The following is a 23,986-nucleotide window of genomic DNA, read 5'->3' as shown; positions in this document are numbered from 1 at the left end:
TGTGCATCCTTTAAAGGTTTGGCCCAAACACTGAGATTGCAGAGGGATGAGGCAAATGCCCTTCTTGCAACGCCCGTGAGGCCAGCAGAGATTAGAAAGGAAAATCGAGCAGGGCTGGATGCTTTCTACAAATTCTGCTCAGGGCTTGGGCCACAAGCTGATACACTTGATAGAAGTACACAATACCTTTTTGCAGCCACGGGGCACTGCCCTGGGAAGCCTGGACCTCCCAAGGAAAGGAGCTCATGTCTTACTTTTGCAGGGGGATACTAGGATGTCCTCCACACGTTAAAAGATTCCTAGAGACTGTAGGTTCTGTTTTGCTTTGATACTGGATCGGAGCAGCAGCTCCATGTGGTCCCCCAAACAGGACTAGCATCTAGGAGTGGTACAGGTGTACCTTTGCCAAAGCACATGTTGCTGTCCTGGACAAAAGATTTTAAGAATCAGGTCGCTGGGCAAAGCAAGGACTCCCCTAGGCCATCTTAGCCCTCTCCCGGCCCATGGGGCTCTTCAGGCAGCCAAGCATGGGGCACTCTCTCCTCCTGTCCCCTTGGCTAGGATCTTTGACTCCTCCACAACTCCCAAAAGGAGAGCAAACCACAGACAGCTCAACTGACTTCCAAGGAAAAGCTGACCCAGGGGCACTTTTCATCAAGAGGAAAATTCAGGGAAGAGAGCAGACCGCTGGTTGCATGTAAATCAGCCAATGCTGTATAATCCCCTCCGGTGGCCAAAGTCAGGATTATCCCAGAGCTGCTTTCCAGAAACCTACCAGAGCACAGGTCAACCTGGGGACCATTGCTGCCCCAGGGCACTTGCACATTCCCTACTCCTCACATGCTCCCTGCTAGCCTCTGCAGCTCATCTCCACATCACCAGAGTGTGCGGGCAGGCCAAGGGGTTTTCACCTCTAGGGAAATGTCTATTTGCTTTGTCTGTTCTTAGTGTGCCAAAGAGAAAAGCTCTAGCAGTCCGGACACTCAATAGCGTTCCTGGGCTGAGTCTGTTTGAGAGGTCCCAGAAGGGCAACCTATGCCCCCACCTTGCACACCCCAGAACCTGCCTCTGGGATTGAGCTCAAATTTGACCCAGACACACCACCGCAAATCAGACATGGTTCGGGGGGTGGTCGGCATCGAGGCACATTACCTGATCTCCAGCTCCTATTTTTTTTTTTACTGCCAACAACCCCTGGTTATTTTCCGTGTTTGATCCCATTCCCTTTTGCTACCCTTACTGCCTCTGGTTCTCTAGCTGTGAGCCCCTGTTTTGTTCCCATTCTCCTGCATGCTCCCAGCAGTTATGTTCTCTCAAGCCTCCCAGATGCTCCCCACTCCCTTTGTACCTCAAATCCTACCTGTTTCTGTCACTCCTCTCCCTCCATCCTCATCCCTGGCACTTTGCTCTGAGCCTCCCACCCACTCCCAGGGAGCCCTTGGCCTCTGGAGTGCCTCCTAGACCGAGGGGAACCCAGACTTCACTGGTCCCATAGCCTCCTGGGGGCTCCTGCAGGCTTCTCTCCCAGGACAGAAGCCACTCGTACACTGTGCGAAAAGGCAGCCCAGAACGTTTGGGGTTCTTAGATGCCCTTCTGCAAGCGCTCACACCAGAGGTAATCATGTCTATCAGGCAAGTCACCCAATTCTTTGGCTAGAAAACTATCAAAACATGGAATTGGGAAGAATTGCATAAAGTGCATCTGGTCTCATTCCCCATCAAACAAATGAGTCCCTTGTGGCATGCCAGATAGAGGCCTTTGCCCCAGGTCAGGTTACTTTGAGTGAGCAGTCAGGGGATTCCCTGCCCCGCACTGTTAGACAGAACTATCTAGAACTTAGGGCCACAGATCTGAATTTGTCTAACTAGAGCTTGTCCAAGTGTGGTCCGAGGACTCTGCTTTCAGGGATTCTGTGAGGTCCTCGCATCTCCTACTGCACAACTCTTTGTGTACTTCAACCAAACACATATCACACAGAATGATGAACAGATATCAGATTTGGGCAGTCTTTTATTATGCCAGACATTGAAGAAAATTGTTACCCTTCTTACCAAATTGTTTTTAAATAACAGCTATTTCCATAGAAAGTATGTTAAAACACAATAGCTCTATTTTTAAATGGGAAAATAGTTAATTTTTTTTCAAATGAAAGAATGCATTATTTCAATTTCTAACATGATTAAAAACAATAGATATGACCCCCACAAACAACAGCCCTTTGGAGTCTTCAATTATTTTTAAGAGCATGAATTTGAGAGCCTTTCAAATATACGAAAGAAGCTTTCATGTCCACCTTTAGGGCTCATCTTTTCTAGGATAAATGTCTCCAATTCCTCCCACAGGTCCTTCTGTGACTGGTGGTACACCCAGTTAGCTACACTACAGTCCTTTCATGACTCAGAATAAGGCAGAGCAGGTCATGATGCCACAGGGGCCGTGTGCCAGGGAACTGCCTCTCTCAGCCTAACCTGCCTCCACTAAAACAACCCAAGTTGCATTTGGGAGATGTCCTGTCAACCCATCAGTTCATCTCCTCCTGAACTGGCGATGACTCAAGTCACCAGGACTTTTTTCTCTTGCACTTCTAGAGAAGTGGGTCACACCAATCCCATTTTTGTGCAGTTGAATTTTTGAACCCAACTTAGAACATCACACTTATCACTATGAAATTCTCCATTAGTTTCATCTCTTGCAATCTCCATGAATCTTAATTCTGTCATTTAGTGTATTAACTACCCTTCCAACTTTTCTGTCATCCACAAAATTGATTAACATGCCGCTTGCTTCTATTCTTATCACTGATAAAAATACACCTCATTGGACCAAATCTCATGAGCCCCACTAAATACCTCATCTGTGTTTAGGGCAACCAATTAACAGATACAAGCAGCTATATATGGACCTAATGAGGTAGTCATTGACCTCAACACTTCATCCTCTGCTCCACAGGACACCAGACTTAAAACCAATGAATGATTCCTGCTACCCTTCCTGCTGTGCCTTCTGCCCACAGATGTAACCTCACACACCTCCAATTTAAGCCACCACCCCCACTGCAGAGGAACTGTTCTACAATTTGAAATATGTATATTTACTGAGCAAGCTGTATGTCAGGCACTGTGCTGTGGGTTAGAACTACAAAGATGAACTGGATATTTTCAGATCCTAGAATTGTGCCTCTACGGGTAGAAGTTCCCATATTCTGGTCTTCCGCAGTCATCGGCAAGGCCACTGCCCCCTCTAGCCCCCACTGCCAGATCCTACCCCCTCCTCCAAGAGGACAGGGACAGGGGACACCTTGCTAGGGGACAAGAGGACAGGGACAGGGGACAGGGCGGGGACAGAGGCCACCTTGCTAGCATGGCTGCCCCTGCTATATTCCCCAGGGGAGGGAGGGGTGCTCCCGATGGCTTCAGTTAGAATGCAGTGACTTTTCCTCAGAACCATTCTGCTTCATGCTACCGTATTTGATCAAATAAGCTTCACTAGCCTGGAAAGCGAACCATGGAGTTAATGTTTACATGAGAAAAGACTGCCAGGTCCCAAACCAGTATCCCCCACTGAGCTTGGAGGGTAACCTGTGTGTAAACCCAGGACCACGGATGCTTCTCAGGGATGACAGCTCATGCCCAGAACCCGCGGCCTATCCTCAGCCCTCTCTGATAGCCCCTGTGCAATAGGCCGTGGGCACGGTGACGCCTTTGGCACAGCCAGCTGCTCTCTGAGCACCCGCCGTTCCACTATAGCAAGAGAGAGTTGTCCAAAGGAAACGTGTGGCCCAGGGCAGGAAGCCAGGCTGAAGGGCCAGAGGTGTGGAGGTACCCCAGCTCCAGAAGCCTGCTGCTTGTCAGACTGCCACCTCCTCACACCCCCACTCCAGGGGAATCTCCAGGTGGGGGCAGGGGGAACCAGGGGGCTGAAGGGCCACCTGTGCTTCTGCCCCATAAAACTTTAGAGGCCTAAGGGCCATGTGTTGCGGCTCCTGCTTGGGTCCCGGGCTGGTGGCTTCCAGATGTGCAGGGAACAGAAGCTGTAACCAGTGCAAAGGTCACCTTCAGGGTCTCAGAGCAGGGATTTCGGGCCCTCTCCTTTAGTATGAGTTGTGGTTTCTCTTCAGGGCCTACCCCAGTACCCTGACATGCTAAAGTGGCCCTCACTCCTGTGTGACAAACAGGTGGTGGTTAATCACGGGCTCCAGATCCCAGCCTTCCAATTCAGCTCCATCTCTCCCTGTGCATGTTTCCTCACCTCTAAAATGGGGGTCATAGTTCTAACCTGACTCACAGGGTTATTGTGACTTAACCTTGCAAAGTGCTTGGTCATTGCCTGACACTAAGCACGCTCTCCCTGTTAATGGTTCTACGTTCTTACCACGGGAATCCTTCAGAGCCGGCACCTCTTAGACACTGATAGTATCAATGAGATGACCAAGAGAGGACTGCCACAAAAATAAGTCCCTGTGTTGTAAGACTACCTTACACTTTTCCCTCCATGGGAGGCAGGGCAGGATAAGTGCTGATGACCTCAGCTTTACACAGGAGAAAACTAAAGGTCGGAGAAGGTAGCGAGTGCCCCCCAGCTCCTGGCTGGGTTTCTGTAGGCACCGGATGGGCCTTCTCACGCCTTTTATCCTCACATCACCTGGTTCCTCCTGACACCAGAATGTAAGTGTTCTCACAAACTTATGTGCCGTTACTACCAAGTCCAAAAACACCAAGCCTCAGCTGTCCAAATATTTGTCAGCCCTCAGCTTTTGGAGAAAAATGATTTGGTTCATACTTGTCCCAAATAAATAGAAGCGGCACCAACAGAAGGACCAGCTCGCAGGACAGGATGTGAGGGCGTGGAGACCCCTGCTGAAATACGTTGGGCATTCTGATTCTCTGTAGCCTTTGAGGGGACTGAAAGCTTCAGGTGAAAACTGAGACACCACCAGCCCTCCAGGGTTTTGGGGGGGGGGGGTCATTTGTTGTTGTTCCTGTAGGGAAAGGACAGGTTTTTGCCAGTAGGTGGCGATAGAGAAATAAGGCTAAAGAAGCCAAAGGTTTAAACTCTAAATCATAAATTTGAACTGGGAGATCATCTCATCCAACCTGCTAATGTTATTCAAAGAAATTAAGGCTCACAGAAGGTGTGCAGCTTGTTTAAGATCACACACCTGGGTAATGGCTGAGCCAAATTAAACTCCGTTCTCACCGTGAAATCTGAATGTGCACGAACACAGTCTGCCTTTCAAAACAGCCTGGCATCTCCATCATACAAAGGGAAACATCACTTCTTTCTAGTGTGTTAATCACTGCAGCATGCAGCGAAACTGCTGGGCTCATTAGGCCCTCCGAGTTCGGGTTTCTGAGCTGGGGAGGTGGGAGAGGAGGAAGGGACAGAAGGAGAGAAACAGCTATCGTTGGTGTCCTCAAGAGGCTTCATAACACCTTTGTGCTGCCTCTGAGCCCCTCCTGGCCATGACTCCCCCAAAACCATCAGGGACCACAGGCTCAGAATCGCCCCCTTCCTGACCACCCCTTCCACTTTATCAGCACCAGTTTATGGTGGAGGCGTTAAACATTTTACTGCGGATAGAAATGCCAGGTGCCGCTCTGCTTTCTTCTGCTTGCGGCGCGCAGTGAGAAGCAGAGACTCAGGAAATGAATGGACTACCTGCCCCCTGAAGCGGCCAGATTTGTTCTGAGTAGTTCTAAGGAAGAGAACATAAACAGATGGGTGAGTCAAATGTACCTCAAATGACTGTGGGCACATATTGGGTGCTGAAAAAGTGTGGATGGAGCGTCGGATTAAGATTTTAGATCAAAATGAAAAAACTTTCTAACAGTCTCAATGGTTCAAGAAGGAATGTACTATCTTGATTGGGTATATGATGGATTCCCTGTCTCTATTTAACCCCCAACCATCCAGTCCCTTGGTACGGATGTTGTAGAAGCATGCTGGGGGGATTGGTTTGGATCGGATGAGCTTTTAGGTCCCCTTGAATCCCTGGATTCCTATTTTCTATGATTCTTGATGCACAGTGAATGAAAGGAAAGGGCAAACACGCTTCTGCCTTTGGTTTTCAAAGCTTTCCAAGGGGAAAATCCTATAGGTTTTAGGTGGCCTCATCTCAAAGTCTGGTCCCATGTTCTTTTACTGAACTTTCTGCCACAGCTGGAAGATGTCATCATCCTGGCACTTCATTTGAGAGCTTCTGCTGGTTTTACCTAAATAACAAGTTTGCTTCTTTTTAATTTTGAAAATTAGGGGAAATGGACTTGTGGAAACCTGGATCGGTCCTTTTAGATGCAGGTAATTATACAGCCCAACCTCCTGGCCATGACTAGATGGAGACACATAGGATTACAGAATTAGGAGAATCTGATAACCCAGCTGGTGGTGCAGAGGCCACTGCTGTGCATTGGATAACAAAAGGGAAATGAGAAACATGAAGACTAAGACCCACAGGGGAGTGAGTTCCTTGCCCCAGAATTAGGTTTCGATGCTCACTCCATCTGGAGGCACACCCTGACTTCCCTCTATTCCCTCTTCCTTCCTTGCAAAGTGGGATCCAGCTTTCCCTTCCTGTGAATGAGTGTTGTTCACTGTTTACTGAATTAAGTGTTTGGAACTCCAACAGCAAACCCAGCTCTTGGTCTGCGGGCAGATTTCACTGGTAGGGAGAGACAACAGGGTGGAGGAGAGAACGCTGGCCTCTCATTTCTTTCTTCCCCTCCCCCCAATAGGGAGCCTCAGACAGTTTCCCTGAGAGGCTCCTGGCTGAGAAAGGCCATTAGACACCCAAAGCGAATTTTTAAAATGATGTGAGGAAGTGGGATGAGCAGACTGACCTTTCATGGAAAGATGAAATCATGTGCTTGGCAAATTGGAAAAACTAACAAGCCTAGAGAAAGCTCATGGCAGCCAAGAGGGAGCAGAGCCCCCTTCCTGCTCTGCTAGAGCCTCTAGGAGGATGTTCCCAGGCATCCGGAAAACCAGGAGACCAACTGACCAACTTCTGGTGCTGCCTGAGAAACTCACTGGCCTTCCCAAGCCTGTAAAGATTCTTATTGATCATCTTTATACCCTTAGATGTTACATGTGTGAACTTGGCTCCCATGTAAATGGCTCTAAAGAAAAGACCCCGAGAATGAAATTCAACACACACACACACACACACACACACTCCCCAAGCACAAAACCCTTTTGCAGCTTTACCTCTAATCTCAGGCTGTAGAGGGGAGGGATTGCTTTCTGGACTCTCTTATTTATTTGCATTACTGGGTCTTAGGTCCTCCCCTGCAGTCTATATCTGCACTGCCCCCCCCCCATTAGACTGTCCAAGTGTCTCACCCATCTTTGTTCATTGACTCAGTCACCAAATGTTGACCAAGGACCTACATGTGGTAGGCACAGTGAAGGTTTACATGATGAGCAAGACACATGCCCTGACCTTGAGATTTTCAGAATTTTACAGAAGGATAATTTCCACTGGCAAAGTGCTTACGGCTTGCAGATAAGGAAACTAAGGCTCAGATAGATTCAGTTAACAGGCAGTAGGGAACAGACCCAAGTCTTCTGACTTCAAACACTCTGAGCACCCAGGAGAGTCCTGTGTCATTAGTAGGCTGTCAGTAATTCATTCTTATCTCTGAAGGCGGGGGGGTGGTGTCAGAAGAGCACAGTCAGCCTTAAACCAAGCCCCCCCCACCCCGCCCCCAAGCTGGGTGTGAATATCCATTATGTCCCCATCCCTGGGGTAAGGCCAGATGCTTCCTGTTCTTGTAAGTCACCAAAAGTTTTACTGCTCTTTCCAGGATTTGTTCCAAAAGAAGAATTAAGCACACAGTCTTTGGAGCCAGTATCCCAGGGAGATCCAAGTAAGTGAACTGACAACTAGAAACCCAGAGCGACTGTGACATCCGATCTGCTCCCCTCTCTCCCCACTCCTCCCACGCAAACCCACTTCTCTCCCACCCTGGATCTATTTATCTCCTCTCTTCTGTCACTTTGTTCTAAGGGGAAAGGGGAGCTAATGGAGGATTTAAACTGTGTGCACCAAGGGGAAAGGATCAGACTTTTTAAACATTACTATGGCAACAGGGTGGGATGTAAAGGGGAGACAAAGGAGTGGGGGTAAAAGAAGAGACTGCTTTGCCAGGAGGATCAGTAGCCCAGTGGTCATGATGGCAGACAGAGCCATGAGCTGGAAGTGGATATGGGGAGAAATAGGCAGATTTGGAAGATAGAGAAGGAAGACTCTAGAGGATTAGAGGTGGAGGGGTGAGAGAGGAAGTCAAGGAAGATGATTTGAGCAACTGGGATAAATGGTACCGCCATGAGGACCTCTAGGGGTGGGGTCAGTGGGGGCAGGAAGGTTGTTTCTGTCTGCCATCTTCCACAAGACATCGGGTCTGGGAGACAGTTGACTACCCAGATCTGACTGAGAAGGAGCAGCCCACCTGGGAATTCAGAGTTGGAAGATGATGAGCTAAGGTTCAAAACCAAGGTTATGAAAAACAGGAAAGGTGACCTAGGGAAACCAGAGGCCTTAAACCCGATCACCAGCACCAAACAGGTGGAGGAGCCACCTGAAGATACCAGGGAAGAAGGAACAGGGGAAAGAGGAAAATCAAGAGGTAGTTGACTGTTGCAAGCCAAGGAGATCACCTGCAGATTCCTTCAGAAAGTTGTGGCAAGTCAGCCACCAGTGGGCCATGAGTCCCAACCCCACTGGGTATGAGAATCAACTAAAGACATTTTTAAAAAATCAAGAGGCCAAATTCCTGGCTCATACCTCCTGAATCACGCTCACCCTAGATCTTGCTACTCTGGGTATGGTCTGACCACATCAGTGTCACCTGGGGGCTTTTTAGAACTGCAAAATCTCATGCTCTACCTCAGACCTACTGAATCAAGGGATTTCTTTGCACATCAAACCTTGAGAAGCACAGCTCAGAGTGATTTCTGGGCACCTTTATTTGTTGAAGCTGCAAAAGTGACTCTGATATATATTCAAGGTTAAGAAATACTGGCCTAATGTATTGAACAACACAAAGCATTAATCTATAAAATTATATCATGTTGGATAAAACCAAAGCAATTAAGAAAATTGGTAGATTGATTCCTGTAGACACTATATCGCACCTTTTCTTCCTTGTCTTCCAACCTCTGTCCTCTGTGACAGCAATAAATTGCTCATGCTGAACGCTTAGTAACTCAATCCTGTCCTGTAGTATTGATGTCATCTTCATATCGGCATGTTTTCATCCCAATATGAGAAAGCCACCGGGTCTCAGGGAGCGCACGCTCAGAGCTGAAACCAGGATCATTAGAGCAGCCTGGGAAATGGAGAGCACAGGTGATTCCAATGTCAGCCATCAGGGTCCTGAGTAAAGAGAGCCAAGCAAGTAGAGAGCATCTCAACTTCTTAAAACCTAGCTATGAAATGAATACTTCCATCTTGAGCACGCTTCCAGATGTAAGAAATAAGGAAAAAATGGTCTATGAAGAAGTGAAACAGGGTCTCAAAATCCATGTGCTTTATTTACTGAAAAAGAAAATCACCTTTGGGCCTTATTCTAATTAACCACTATTTTTTTTTTTTTTAAGTTTTCATTTTAAAAGGCATATTGAACTAGTCTGCTGACAGCTGGAAGACAAACCCCTGTTCAGGAGTGCTTCTCAAACTGTAATGGGACAGAGATCACCTGGAGATCTTGTTAAAATGGGGGGGATCTGATTCTGTAAGTCTGGGTGGAGCCTGGGGGGGGTCCTCATTTTTTAGCAACCGGCAAGTGTGGTGAGCAAGGAGCCCTGAAGAACACCACTGCCACCTGCTGGCAACAATTCTCATTGCAAAGCTCAGGAGTAGGAAAGAACGGGTGGGCCTTGTGTAGGATACAAATCACAAGCCATAGAACAGTTCTGCTTCTTTTCTCCTTTTTCCCAGGCTACCGTGGTATCTTTAAGCCTCACTTCTTGATTTTATTTGATTCTTCCAGTCTTCATCTCAAGGATCATGCTTTTGCATAGGCAGTTTGGGGGCAAAGGACAGGAGAAGCTAGCTGAACAGGAAGAGTTATCAGGCACCGACTGTCCAGGCAGACAGGAAATAAAAGTTTGCAAGATCCGCTAATGAGCCAAGGCACTAATTCCAGATGGAGCAGAGTCAGCCAGGCCCAGAGAAGTCCCTGTCATCGCCTACTTCTCTGGCTTTTATTGCCATGCACCAGCGCAAGATAATGAAGCACATTCCCAGATATAACTTATTTCCTTGATCTGCCAATTCTGTAGTATCACTCTTTCATAAATATATCTCATCAGTTCTGCTTAAAACTATGTCAACTCATATTCATTTCTTGCTCTCATTTAATATATGCATATATCCCTCCCTGCTTACTGGTCTCCTTCTGAGGACTGGGAGGACCCCAGTCACATGGAAGCGATGCAACACACATGGGAGAGAAGAGAAGCCTGAGAGTGGCCTCATGGATGATCGTGAGGCAGCCTAAGGAGATCCAGGCTTGTCCAGGCAGCTGCACGCCCAAGCACAAAGGGCAGCACTGGCCTGAGTGTCCTTGCAGATACTCCAGCCCAGAAATTCCTAATATCAGTGTCCTTCTCTCTCTTTTTCCCCATAGAACTCTATTTTGAAATATTTTTGTCTCTCAGACTGCAGGTGTTAAACGATTCATTCCCCCACTTTTTTTTATTAATCAAAGGGATATATAGAACTTCTGATCAGAATTGAATAATCAGTTTTATCATACTAAGATGATGTAATTTCAGTGAAGAGCAGAGAAGATACTACTATCAGGTTATATGGCTTTCGACCAATTCCCACAGTGTTTGAAAGGTCTAGAATAGCTTTTAGCCCCCACCTCCATCATAACCTTCATATATTCACAGAGGTCCAGAGATCCTAGCCAGAACCAGTCCTAGTCTTTATCACAACTAAAAGAAAGGAAAAAATTCGAAGACTGCTACAAACAAGTACTGATATGTATAGATACATGTGGGTAATTCCATGGTTGCCTCACCCAGGAAAGTGAAGGAGAAGATTGGTATCAATTTCTCATTCTACCGTTCCTGACCTTCCCTCCTCACTAGCCTTGCAGATCTCATACCTTTATAAAAACTCAACACATAATTCTACAAAATTAAGATGAGAGTAAGAGACCGCAAGGTCCTGAGACTCCGTCTTGGTGAATTCTACATCTGGGGGTCGACACTGACATGGTCCGAGCCGAGGAAAGTATCCTTAGGGCTTTCCCACACTTGACTGGAAGGCCATTGCTTCTGAAGGCTGTAAGTGCGGCTGATACCGAGAATTCTAAAGCAGTTATAGAAATAAGTACTAGTCCGAGTGTCCCGGACCTTGGTGCCCAGGGAAAATCTGTTAAGAAGTTAAATAAATGAATATACCCTGCATCTTGCCACAACTTTTTACTTTCTTTTCATTGGATTCTCAGGGGGCTCTGGTGGAGAGAGGAGAGAAAGCCCAGGTTAATGCAATGAGGGGTCATCAGAATAACAGAGCCCTTTTCCATTCCTCAGACTGCAAAATCGACTTGTCATTTTTAATTGACGGGAGCTCCGGCATTGGCAAACGTCGATTCCGAATCCAAAAGCAGTTCCTGGCTGATGTTGCCCAAACTCTTGACATTGGCCCTGCTGGTCCACTGATGGGTGTTGTTCAGTATGGGTAAGTGCTGTTCTTAATCCAGAAATCAAACGATGTTGCATGCTGAATGTTGTGCCACGAATCATACCAACGCATCCTACAGCACATATTCATCCTCTTCCCTGATACAGATTAAACAACAGAAATGGAAGCAATTCGGGTGCCATTTAAGAACTCTGACTCTTCCAGGAGGGAAGGACAGGTTAATGAACATGTGGAAGTAAATGGCATTTGCACTCATGCTTGGTAGAGAGAGTATTTATTTGGGAATGAGGAGAGCTGGATTCAAGTCTTAGCTCAGTCAATAATACGCTGCATGGCCTCGGGTCAGGGCTTCACCTCTCTGTCCTCAGTTTCCTTACCTGTAGACCAAGAAGGTGGACTGCGCCCAGTGCTCCCTCCTATCCACTTATAAGTAAGAGGCGTCGAAAATATGGTGCTGTAGGTTGACTTTTCCTTTTCTCCATGTGACCTGCTACTGGAAAACCTCCCCAGGTAATGGAGCAGACAGGCAGGCTGGGGAGTTGGTCCCATCGGTCAGCTGAGCACCAGGTGACTGTGTCCAATCCATTCCGTTATTCTAGTTAGGGTAGAAACTGAGCATTCATACTGACATCCACACTCAACCTTTCCTCTTATTTGGGGTCATAAGTCAATCTTATTTCATAATAATAGGCCTTTCTCCAAAGCAGATATACAGATGTTGGCAGATAAACAAACAATTGAAAGAGCAAACAAGCATAAATCTCAAATAATTGATGGAACCATTAAGGGCAGGAGAGCAATCTCACTTTCCACAAAGGACCCTCGTACACAATATGACCCCTTCTTCCCCACAGATCTTCAGCTTAACCTTAGCAATAGAAACTAACACAGACCCTGGTGACTCTTGCTCAGAAGCCTCAAAAACGTAAGAACATTTATACCTGACAACAATCAGAGGATCTCCAGATCTTTCAAAATTTCCCAAGGATCTCCAGCAGTAGCATTTTAATCAAGGTTGTTATAATAAAGGCCCTAGAATATTTATTTTTGAACTGTAAAAAGAAATAATCAAAAACCCTTTATTTTCATAAGAACTTACAACATTTGTACTTTTAGCACTAAATCTCAATAACACATTTAGTAATATCTTCTATTCCCGTGAAAAATTTTTCCCAAAGAAAAATTAGTAGTTGAGCTACCTGGCACTTGTATATAGTCAGAGTCAAATATATGAAAATAACCAATTGCTGCAAATGTCAACTCTCAATGCCAAAGGATCTATCTTGAGGACTTTAACTTGAAATAGAAAAATAAGATTTTTTTTTTTTGGTCATTGTTTTCTTGTTTTCGAAATGTCAACCTATTTTCATTCCTGCATTACTTTTTAAAGATAGCAAACAGAGAGCAGGCTTCTCTAGGGAGGAAATGTAAGCATTTTCGTGCCAGATGTCCCCAGTCAATTTTATTGGGGGGTTCAAAGCTTGGTGTGTCATCTTGCATTAAAAATAGCTGCTTTAAAAGCTGTGTATACCAAGGTTTATAGTATAATATGAAAATAAGGTAATAAATATGTCAAGGAAAAGAAAAATGGCAGGAGAATGGTGCGTGTGCCAGTGAGAAGGTGGATGAACGAGCAAATGTAGCAAGGAAGGAAAACCATTTTAGTCAAGGCCCCCCACCCCACAGAAGACCATCCCTCAACCCCCCACCCTCTGCCGTTTTCCTAATGTGATTACCAATTTCACTTTCTAAAACTGCCTTGCTATTCATCTTTTTTGCCTCCTGGGTCCTTATTAATTTAGAACACTTAAGAGAAATTGTGTCTGTTTTCCTTCACTTGATGCTCATAGAAGGTAATCAATCATCTGCACCCTCCTTAGCCGCGGGGTGGAGTGGAAAGTACAATGAACTAGTGACAGTATATCTCGAATTCTGGCCTTAGCTCTGCTGTGTGACCTTAAGCAGGTCCTCTAACCTCTCCATGTGAGTGCTGCCATCTGTAAAGTACTGGGGGTGCATGGGATGATTTATTAGGGCTTTGCCAAACCTGACGTTCTGTGATTCAGTGACTGGCTCTGTACTGGGAAGACAACCAATAAATGAATGTTGGGCTAACAGACTAGATGAGCCGCCTCTCCCTTCTAGCTTTGGTTCCGGTTAGGTAGAGTGATTTCTAATGACACAATGTTTTGCATGGAGGTAATGGATCCGTCAGTGGAATGTGGGAAATACAATAAATTGGAGGGTGGTATAAGAAGGGTGTGATGAGGTGCAAGGGGAGATCCATGTGCCCAGCTAAAATTGCTTTTGATTTCAGCTGCCTGGCTCCCTCCTTGAGAGGCTCCCTACAATCCTTTGACTAACAGTCTTAGTGTATAAAGAGGGAGGGAGTGGGGCAAGAAAGGGGAGGAGGCAGGAATCCTCCCAGATGTGGGGCCTGTGTTTCTGGCAAAGGAAAAGCAGGAAGAACCAATACTTGGCGGGTTGGGAATCTGATTCTTCTCCTGGTGTTTTGGGTTCTCAGCAGATTCCAATGCCCACCTTACCATCCCTGGGATCAGCCCTGTTCTCTCAGAATCGCAGAGCCTTGGGACCATAGATAGCTCTTGTTTTCACTTCCTCATGTTATAGAGAGGAAATGAGGCTCTACAAGAAATGGCAGCCCTGGGATGCCTGGATGGCTCAGCTGGTTAAGCACTGCTGCCTGTGGCTTGGGTAGTGACCCCAGGGTCCCACCTTGGGCTCCCTGCTCAGCAGAGAGCCCGCTTCTCCCCCTGTCTGCCACTCCCCTTGCATATGCTCTTTCTCTCTCACATAAATAAATAAAATCTTAAAAAGAAAGAAAGAAATGACCGTCCCATAAAGAATGAGCACTCCAAGGAGAGGCATAGGCTGGGAAGGAGCTGGCCGGGCAGGAGTCCCCACACCTTGGAATCTCTGCTCATGCATGCCACGCTTCTGGGCCCCCTGCCCGCAGCCACCAGCCACCAGCTTCCCAGAAGTTTCCTTTTCTGCTTTTCTTTAGGAGGGCTGAGTCAGAATTTAGACTTCTACAGCTAAATTAAGACTTTTAAATTTAGAATTTAAAAGCCTCAACTATTAACAGGAAACAAAACGCAAATACAAAATAAAAATACTGGAAGTATTAAAAATGGTCTGATTTATGGAATGCAGTACTCATTCCGAATCCTGATTCTGACATATCCTACACAAAAATCTTTCGGGTGCAAGAAACAGAAAACCAGTCCACGTAAGCCAGGTGCAGGGAGGCTGATGTCATAGGACTGACAGGTGTTTGGTCCTTCTCTCCCTTCTCTTCCTTGGCCTCTCCGTGTCCTTCTGTCCACTCCATTCTCCTCTAGGCTGACCAACAGGCTTGTGGTTTCTGCTCCTCCATAACTTCACCTTGCACAACCTGGGTTCCTTCTCCTGATCCAGGCTAGGGGGAGCCTTAACACTGTGGTACCAGCATGTTCCCTCCCCCAGGTACCATCTTCCCTGCACACAAAGGAGCCCGTAACCCACAACTGCACTAACCTCTCAGCAAGCACAGATTTCCTTCCACAATCATCACTCCCCTCCCATAAGAGAGGTGGTGCTGCCCTCAGAAAAGTTGAGTGACTTTCCTAAGAGCACACAGCTAAATGCATGACCGCTGGGGAGAAGGCAAATACTAAATCTTTGGTTAATCCCTAAAATGTCAAACAAAATTGACTTCAAAGTGAAGATTTTGCTCATCTGCCCAGAAAGCTTCTGATAATTGAGGTTTTCCACCAAGCTAAAGACCTAGATGCTGTGCTTAGACAAAAAGCCAAGGACCAGGGCACTTTGGTGGCTCAGTGGTTGAGCATCTGCCTTTGCCTCAGATCATGATCCCAGGGTTGATCCAGTCCCACATCGGGCTCCCCCCAGGGAGCCTGCTTCTCCCTCTGCCTGTGTCTCTGCCTCTCTCTGTGTGTGTCTTTCACAAATAAATAAATAAATAAATAAATAAATAAATAAAATCTAAAAAAAATCAAAAAAACAAACAAAAAAGCCAAGAACCAAGCCCTTGTCTGGCACATGAGTTCTAATAGAGAAGTACACAGCCAACAGGCTCGTGATCACACTTAATACCAATAGAGACACTGAAAGGCTAAATGAAAGGACAGCCAGAGCAAGTAGCTATTAGGTGAACTCGAGTCCACAGAATGAATGAAGCCAAGCCACTTGCGTCTTCACTGCAGCCTGGATCCATGTGTGCTGGGTGCCCCTGGACCTTCCAGATGATCTTATTTTCGTCCTCAGTTTCAGTATAAATGGAATAGAATTGCACATGTTCTTTTGAACTCTGTAATCAACCTTAGGATACCAAGAGTGGGAAAACAGTTATAGAACAAAGCCAAATGTTGGTTTTTCTTCATTTCAACATGAAATAGACTTTTTCTTTGCTCCCAATTCTGTAACAGCTGCCCAGGGTTTTGGAAAGTGGCTCTGGGGTGGGCTGCGCACCGTTACTCTTCTTACCTAGCAGCCCTGGACCGCAGAGCTTCAGTGGCACACTCAGCCGCCCCCTCCCTCCCTGCCACCCCGTTCCGGAAGGAAGGATGCCCAGAGGCTCCCATGGATTAGCTGAGCCTCCATGTGTGGGACAGAGTGGAGGGGAGAACAAGTAGCAGGACTGGTATCGTAGGCAGAATAGTGGCCCCCAAACTTGTCCACCTGAAACATGTGAATATGTTGCCTCACATGGCAGAAAGGGACTTTGTAGATGTGATTAAAGTTAAGGACCTTGAGATGGGGAGATTATCCTGGATTATCAAGTGTCCTAATCACCTGAGACCTTAAAAGCAGAGAACCTTTCCCTGCTATTATCGGTCAGAGGAACATATGACCATGGAAGAATGGTCAGAGATAGATTACTGCTGGCTTTGAAGATGGAAGAAGGGAGCCATGAGCAAGGAATGCAAGCAGCCTCTAGACAATGGAAAAGACAAGGAAATGGGACCTGCCATCCCCGCCCAGAGCCTCCAGAAGGGAACACAGCCCTTCCAGGGAGACCATGTCAGACTTCTAACCTCCATAACTGTAAGGTAATAAGTGTCTAAGCCACTGGGTTTATGGTCATTTGTTACAGCAGAAATAGGGAACTAATTCACCTGGCAAGGAGGACCATTCTGGCACTTTCTCTTGAGTCTGCAGCAAAGGAGAAGTGGATAGGGCTGGAGCATGAGACACAGCTCTGTGGGGCTCAGAGCAAGAAGGTGCTGCCCAGGCCCTAACTTCACACTGGTATTACTAGGGAGCTTTAAAGCTGTCAATGCCCGGGTCCAATTTCAGATTTATTAAACCAGCATCTAGTAAATACCCAGGAGTTGATGTTTTAGTCTGTAATTCCAGTCTGTTGCCAAGAGGGTAAGAGACAGTTCAGCTTCCCAGGAGTAGAGTGGCCCCACTGTCCAGAACCCAGATGTCTCCAATACCTATGCTGGTCTTCTTGCACCCTACACTGCCTTTACAGAAACTAACAGGATCCCAGAGCAGCTGCCTGTCATCTGCCTAGGAAGGCTCTCCAGGGCCTAATGACACTTGTAAAGACTGTGCCTCTACCCTCCTTTCTAAGAGACAGGGACGTGAGCCCTTCAGCCTCATTCCTCAGGGACACAGTCTCAAGGCTGAGTGAGCTATGAATAACATTTATACAAAAATCCTATGCTTTTTCTATTCCTCACCATTCAGTTCTCCCGGAGGTACAAATAAAACAAAGACTACAATTGACTTCCAGCACTTCCACTCTAGGGTTCCCCTTATAGCCCCATCACACATTGACTGGGCTTATCACAGAGCTCCCCCGAGATCATTCACCCTACATCCCTAGATCCCTAGATCATTCTGCTAGAGAAGCAGATGGCCACTTTAATGCACATTAGAACCACTTGGGGAGCTTTTGAAAATCCCAATTCCCAGACCAAACCTCAGATCGATTAAATCAGAATTTCTGAGTGTGGGACCCAGGCAGCATTAATTTTTAGGGCTCCCCAGGTGATTCTATTGTGCAACCAGAGTGCAGGCACAGATATTCCCACAGGCCTGTGCCGTCAACTGGTGAATCCTCTCCCGGCTATGTACCTCCTCCTCCTTTACTTAGCCTTTTTCACACTTTCTCCAGACTATTTCTCCCCCCTCCTCTTATCACTGGCCACCCACTGCTGCTTTTCTTAATTCTTACAGCATCCTCTAAGACATTGCTACTCAAAGTGTGATCCACGGTATCCACTGGGAGGCTGTTAGGCAGAACCTCAGACCTCACCGTGGACCTTTAGAATCAGAATCTACATTAGACATTATCCCTGGGTGGCCAGGCGCATGCCTGAGTTCAGGAAGTGCCAAACACTGTGTCTGTTGCAGACATTCCAGGTCACAGACAGTGCTTCCAAGCTCTGTGACGCAGTTACAGACCAGCGAGCCTAAGAGTCCGTTTGTTCCAGAGTGACTCTCAGATTAGCAGATTGCATGTCCACATTTTCCCCAGCAGGAAGAGGTATGCATGTTAATTTTCTACTCTTTTTGGTGGATGAATTGAATTACTGTTATTAATTACAAGAAACGTTCATCTAAAAACAAAATTTTATTATAGGACCCTGCTCCCCATCTCTGATCCTAGGAAATGTAAGACCAGTGTCCTTTCCAAAGGAGCTGGTTGTACAGAGTCCATCAGCAGGTTGGCCCAGGCCACTGGGTTGGCCATGTCCGCTCAGTCCCTTGAGAAGTTGGTAGCGAAATCATTTTTGTTCTGAGCCAGGTAATGCACTCAAGGAGTAAATTTTCTGCCCAACCTGCAGTTCCTGGCATGTCCTTGGGCAACCAGGGTCACTTTAGAACGTCTCCCTAATTTCACAGGCATGGTTCATCTCGGTGCCTAAGGCCATACATCATCACATTTTAGCATTAAGAAAATGAAAAGATTCAATATACTCAGGTTATTTTATTGCTAACCTCAGGGTGATGATGCCTTGTTGGAGGAAACAGTTTTGAAAAGTCTGAGCTATAGGAGATCTGATCAGTTAATATGTCTCTACTGGCATGAAAATTCCCTTGAAAGGCTCACTCAGTGTGACTGGAAACTACTTTGGGCTAAAGCAGTAGCATCTGGGATATGAACTGAAGGGGCCTCAGAAGTCCTCCAGACTGCAGGGCTTCCCAAACTCCCCTGAGTATAGGATTCACTTGGATCCCTTGCTTAAAACAAACAGACGAACAAAAATGCCCACCTCCAGTGCAGACCTCCTGAATTGAGCTTCTGCCAGGAGAAGATCTGGTACCTGTGGATTTTAACAAGTGCCTCAGGTGATTTTTACCATCAGGAAAGCCTGGAAATACTGACATCCATCCCAGTGCCCTGCCCCTAGGTCCCAAGCCTTCCCAGGGATCACCTGCAACTATTTCTAACAGGCATTCTTTTTTCTTAAACATGCACAGGGTAATAATTTCCTGTTGCATAAAGTATTCCTTTCTGTGCAAAAATTCTCACTCCCTATAATCTCTCAGTTTATTTTCCAAACAGAACAATTAGTTATGTACTCCTTGAGCTATAAGCCTTTGTTTGTTTTCTTCTCTTTTTTTCCAAAGGAAATCTTTTATATTGCTCAGGAAAAAAAAAAAAAAGTTTTCCTTTAATGAGATCTTGTAATAAAATTACAAATTAAAAGTTTGCTTATAGGATGTCTGGGTGGCTCAGCAGTTTAGCACCTGCCTTTGGCCCAGGGCATGATCCTTGAGTCCCAGGATAGAGTCCCCCATTGGGCTCCCTGCATGGAGCCTGCTTCTCCCTCTGCCTGGGTCTCTGCCTCTCCCTCTCTCTCTCTCTCTCTCTCTCTCTCTCTCTCTGTGTCTTTCATGAATAAATAAAATCTTAAAAAAAATAAATAAAAGTTTGCTTAGATAGAAATATAGTTGAACTTTAAAAAAAAAGATTTTATTTATTTATTCATGAGAGACACACAGAGAGAGAGAGGCAGAGGCACAGGCAGAGGGAGAAGCAGGCTCCATGTAGGGAGCCCGATATGGGACTCAATCCCAGGGCTCCAGGATAACACCCTGGGCCAAAGGCAGGCACTAAACCGCTGAGCCATCCAGGGATTCCCCCATAGTTGAACTTTTTAACTAGTCTCTGTCTCTGAAAAGTAACCTGGTTAGGGTGTCAGGCCACCAGCCCATATTTCCTGAAAAAGAATACATACACCCATGTGTTGTAGTACCAGGAGCTGCTACAGTTTGCAGATTAAAGACATATCAATCATTCTTATTATTTAATTACATTTCAATTTAGCAAAGATTTATTGAGTGTTTACCATGCACTAAACTCTATGTCATTTGCAGGGGATACTAATGTAAAATTCTTCTAAGTGGTTTGATTACATTTGTCTATAAGGCTCTTGATGGATGGCTCAGTAGCTTTGGCCCTAATAATAATTGTAGCAATGGGAGAGTTTCAGAGGTCCTCTGATCCAAACTTTCAGTCCATTAAAAATAAATCAACAAATATGTCAGAGATTATATTTTTCAGGACTTCATCTACTAAGGGAGGCAATATTTTTAAAAGAAATAACATTAAATAAAATTAAAAGCATCTATTCATTGGGTATGTGAATAGCTCATCTGTCTGCCTCTGTAGATGGATTCATCTACCTCTGTGATGTAATAAGGGAAGAGAAGGATCAGTGTGGAGCTCTGAAGCAGTTTTCACCTCCACTAGGGATGATCCAAGAGAGGACAGGAACTTTCTTCCTGTCATTTATTTATGCCACCACTACCTATTATCCGCTGTATGCTAAGCACTAGGGATAGAAAATACTAGGACATAGCGCCTGTTCTCAAATAGGTTAGCAGTCGATTTTCATGACTTGTGACTTCCATATTTGCAAGCAAATTCTCACTGTACTTCTATAGCCATCTGCAGACTACCATAGCATCGGGGTGGGATTTGAGTTGCTTGACATATGGTCCCAGCCAAGGTCAAACAAGACAAAGTTCTGCCTTCTTGTTTCAGCTGCCATACTGTAAATTCCTTGTCGCAATCTATTTAATGCCACATTTTTCATATGTTTGTGCTTTTTATTGGTGATTTCACTATTTTAAATGGCCCCCAAGTATAGTGCTGAAATGCTCACTAATGTTCTAATCACAAGAAGGCTATGATGTACTTGAAATTACGACTCTTCAGTAAGTTTCCTTCAGGCATGAGTTCAGTGTTAATGAACCAATGATTCGATACTTTCAGAAAAAGAAAGAGGAAAATCACTGATCTGTATGTGATCCTGCTCCAAAAAGTGCTAAAGTAATGACTAGAATGCCTGATGAAGCTATGGAAAAGTAGTTGAACTTATGAATTCATGAAGTGACAACTGATGTGAAAAAAAACCCGAAAAACGTAATGGACAGCATTGTGAGGCTTAAAAGCCAAAGAATTTATAGTAACATTACCCAGGGTCAGAAAGCTGTTAAACCCTTCTCAGCTGGTATTTCATTAGACAGAAATATTACATGTAATTAATTATTTTTAAGAAATATACATTAAATTAGATGTCTTCCAACAGAAATGGACATTAAACAAGTTTATATATCAATCTACTGCGGAAAATGTTGGATCAGAGGCGCACAGGACCCTAAGCCAGTATCTCCCCTAGGAGCAATGGCTCAGTATTTGCTAATATGAAGTTTGCAGCAACTTTATAGAACATAACTACTGCAAATAAGGAGACCTGGCTGTATATATAGTATGGGGAAGAGACAGGTAATCGATTGCTCTGCAAAGGGATCAATAATAAGACAGCCTCCTGAGAAGCATTCCAGGGAATGCCACAGATGTGATGAAGCAACTAAATTCTACATTTAAATACTTTTTTTTTCTGGAAAAACTTTTGAAAGAAAATTTTATATTTTTGCTTTTTAAATTATTTATGTATAAGCAACACCTTATGATAGCTATGATTTCTTCACAACCATCAGACATTCTCAAGACATCTTGCAAGGGAGAAAATCCAGCCCACAAGTCATTTTCAAATGTATTAAACTTTTAAGAGTTTAAACTTTTGCAATTAATGAAGTATGTATTGTGTTATGTTTGGTAGACAATTATATACTTGTCAATACTGATTTTGCAATTTTTCATTTTATAGCCAATAATATTTTGTTTGTTTTGGCTCGATTCATATTTTATTTTTCAGGTCTTGAGAAAGTTCATTTTCCTTGGTCACCAAGGGAAGATCAAGACTTTGGGAACTCTGAAGCTTATGCAGTTCATGGCCCTTTTAAGAAAAAGAGTACAAAATTAGGCCCCTTGGAAGAGGTATTATTAGCTCCCACATTAATTTGCCTCTGATCAGCACGACAGCCTATTGAATAAAAGGTCCTCTGCAGAGGCTGCTCTGGGTACAGGAAGACCAGGTAGGAAGCTATAGCAATAGTTCAAGATAGTAAAGCTCAAAGTCCAAACTTGAGGATAGAAAGGATGGGAGAGAGACAAGAGATATTTAAGAGGTTGGTCTAACAGGCATTTGGCAAAGAGGGTATGTCAGAAGGTGTCCAGAATGCATTCTGCTGGGCTGAGTCAGAAGAGGGAATACAGAGGGGGATATGGGTGGTGGTATAGAGCAGATTTTTAAGGTGCTGTGGTGTGCAAGGTGCTGTGGGTAGAGAAGCAGAGTCAAGTGTGGAGACTGTCTGCTGGGCAGGGGGCAGGTGGCAGGGAGCAGGAGCTCGAGGGTGAGCAGTTTGGGTTTCCCAGATAAGGAGATTGATGAGCAAGAACACAAAGCTAAGAAACCAGGAAATAGTGAGACACGAAGACAGCACCATATGAACGTTGTGGGTTGGAATTAAATTATGGATGGGCTTTTGAAAGCCAAAATAGGAAGTTTTACAATGGGAGCCTCCGATGATTTTTGAGCAGAGGTATTTTCCACGCAGAGCTGAACATGAGGAAGAGGGTTTATTTTTTAGCAGATATGCATACAGTTGGCTTTGCAGAGACCAAATAGAGACTCTCATCATAGAAACAGCAAGAAGCAGAGTGCATGAGCTCGGAGGGTCCCTGCAGACATTTGGAGGAGGGAGAAAGGCAAATCCTGCATGGAGGAGCCTCCAGGACTTTACAGACAGGACTCACAGGCCCTGTGATGAGCAAGTAAAGGTGGAGCCCAGGGTTTGAGCCTTGATGGCGAGGGGGCAAGTTCAGCATTCACTGCAGCAGATCTGTAAAAAGCATAAACTCAGAAGCCCTTGAGCCTAGAGGGAAAGGAAAGCACAACCTGCACAGGGGCTGGGTGACCGCAGCTCAGGTGGGCCAGGCTTCACACCGCACACGGGTTGAGAGTCACCCACGTTCTGCAGTTTCCTTTGTCATTGTTGTTGTTTGTTTTCATTTAATCCTTTTCATCTGGTGGCATTTCAGCTGGCTGGGTTTGGCGCCAACACCCATCTCCCTGAGCTTCCTTGAAATTTGCCTTGTGTTCCCCGAAGGGAGCCGGTCCTCCCGGTTTCCTCTCACAGAGATAAGCCTGCCTTCGGGGCACTTGGCTTGGGTTTCGGCTAAGGACCAGCCCCTGTCACTGGAGGACAGAGAGTCACACTTCCAGCCTCCAGGAGTTCTTCCCAGAGATCACCTTGAGATAGTGAGAAAAGTTGGAAAGCAGGGATAGAGCAGGGAAGGGAAGTGGGGTGAGGCAGAGGATGACTCCTGTCTGTCCTAGAGAAGCTACATCTCCCAAAGAGCGTGCTAAGAATCCACTGTAAGTCACCTTGGATTCCCACCTCAACTGCCTAAAGCTGTTTCTCCCAAGACCTATTCCTGGTGTGTTTGTGGAAAGGCTACTTTTAAAAGTCTTTTCCCTAAAAAAAAAAAAAAAAAAAAAAAGTGGGGGGCATCTGAGTTGTTCAGTCAATTAAGCAGCCAAATCTCAACTCAGGTCTTGAGTTCAAGCTCCACATTGGGCTCCACACAGGGTGTGGGTCTACTTTAAAAAAAGGGCGGGGGGACTCTACCTCCCCTTGAAGGCGTAATAACCTGTAGGTATGAGCTGCTACATAATTTGCAAAGCCCTATTTTCAAAAATTAAGGATTTCAAGAAGGCAGCATCAGAGCACGGAACCAAGTGCAGGCTCTTCTGGAGTGCCTGGTCCCATGTGACCCTAGAGGTCACACTCACTTGAAACCTGGCCAATGGCTAAGTGTCAGTGCTTTGTGAGATGTGTTTTTACTGTGCATCCTCACTTAATCATGGGTGTGGGAGTGCACACCCACCCAACAGAGAGCCCCCCTCCTGCCCAGCCCCCTTTCCACCTAGTCATAA

General features: G+C 45.6%; 1 protein-coding gene across 4 annotated transcripts in view; it reads left to right on the top strand.

Annotated features, from left to right (window-relative positions):
* VIT (vitrin) overlaps positions 1–23,986 on the top strand; it is a 104,242-nt gene that overhangs the window by 65,549 nt on the left and 14,707 nt on the right. For 3 of the 4 annotated variants that reach the window (XM_077843622.1, XM_077843621.1, XM_077843620.1), the window contains exons 9-11: positions 6,254–6,298; positions 7,804–7,866; positions 11,546–11,693. In XM_077843622.1, coding sequence (XP_077699748.1) covers positions 6,254–6,298; positions 7,804–7,866; positions 11,546–11,693 — 256 coding nt within the window. The remainder of the gene's footprint in view (positions 1–6,253; positions 6,299–7,803; positions 7,867–11,545; positions 11,694–23,986) is intronic. The other variant, XM_077843624.1, reaches the window with a different exon arrangement.

The sequence above is a fragment of the Canis aureus genome, chromosome 12 (genome assembly GCF_053574225.1).
Source record: "Canis aureus isolate CA01 chromosome 12, VMU_Caureus_v.1.0, whole genome shotgun sequence".
NCBI lineage: Eukaryota > Metazoa > Chordata > Mammalia > Carnivora > Canidae > Canis > Canis aureus.
The sequence above is the reverse complement of the archived record's forward strand: the minus strand, read 5'-3'. Positions and strand labels throughout refer to the sequence as shown.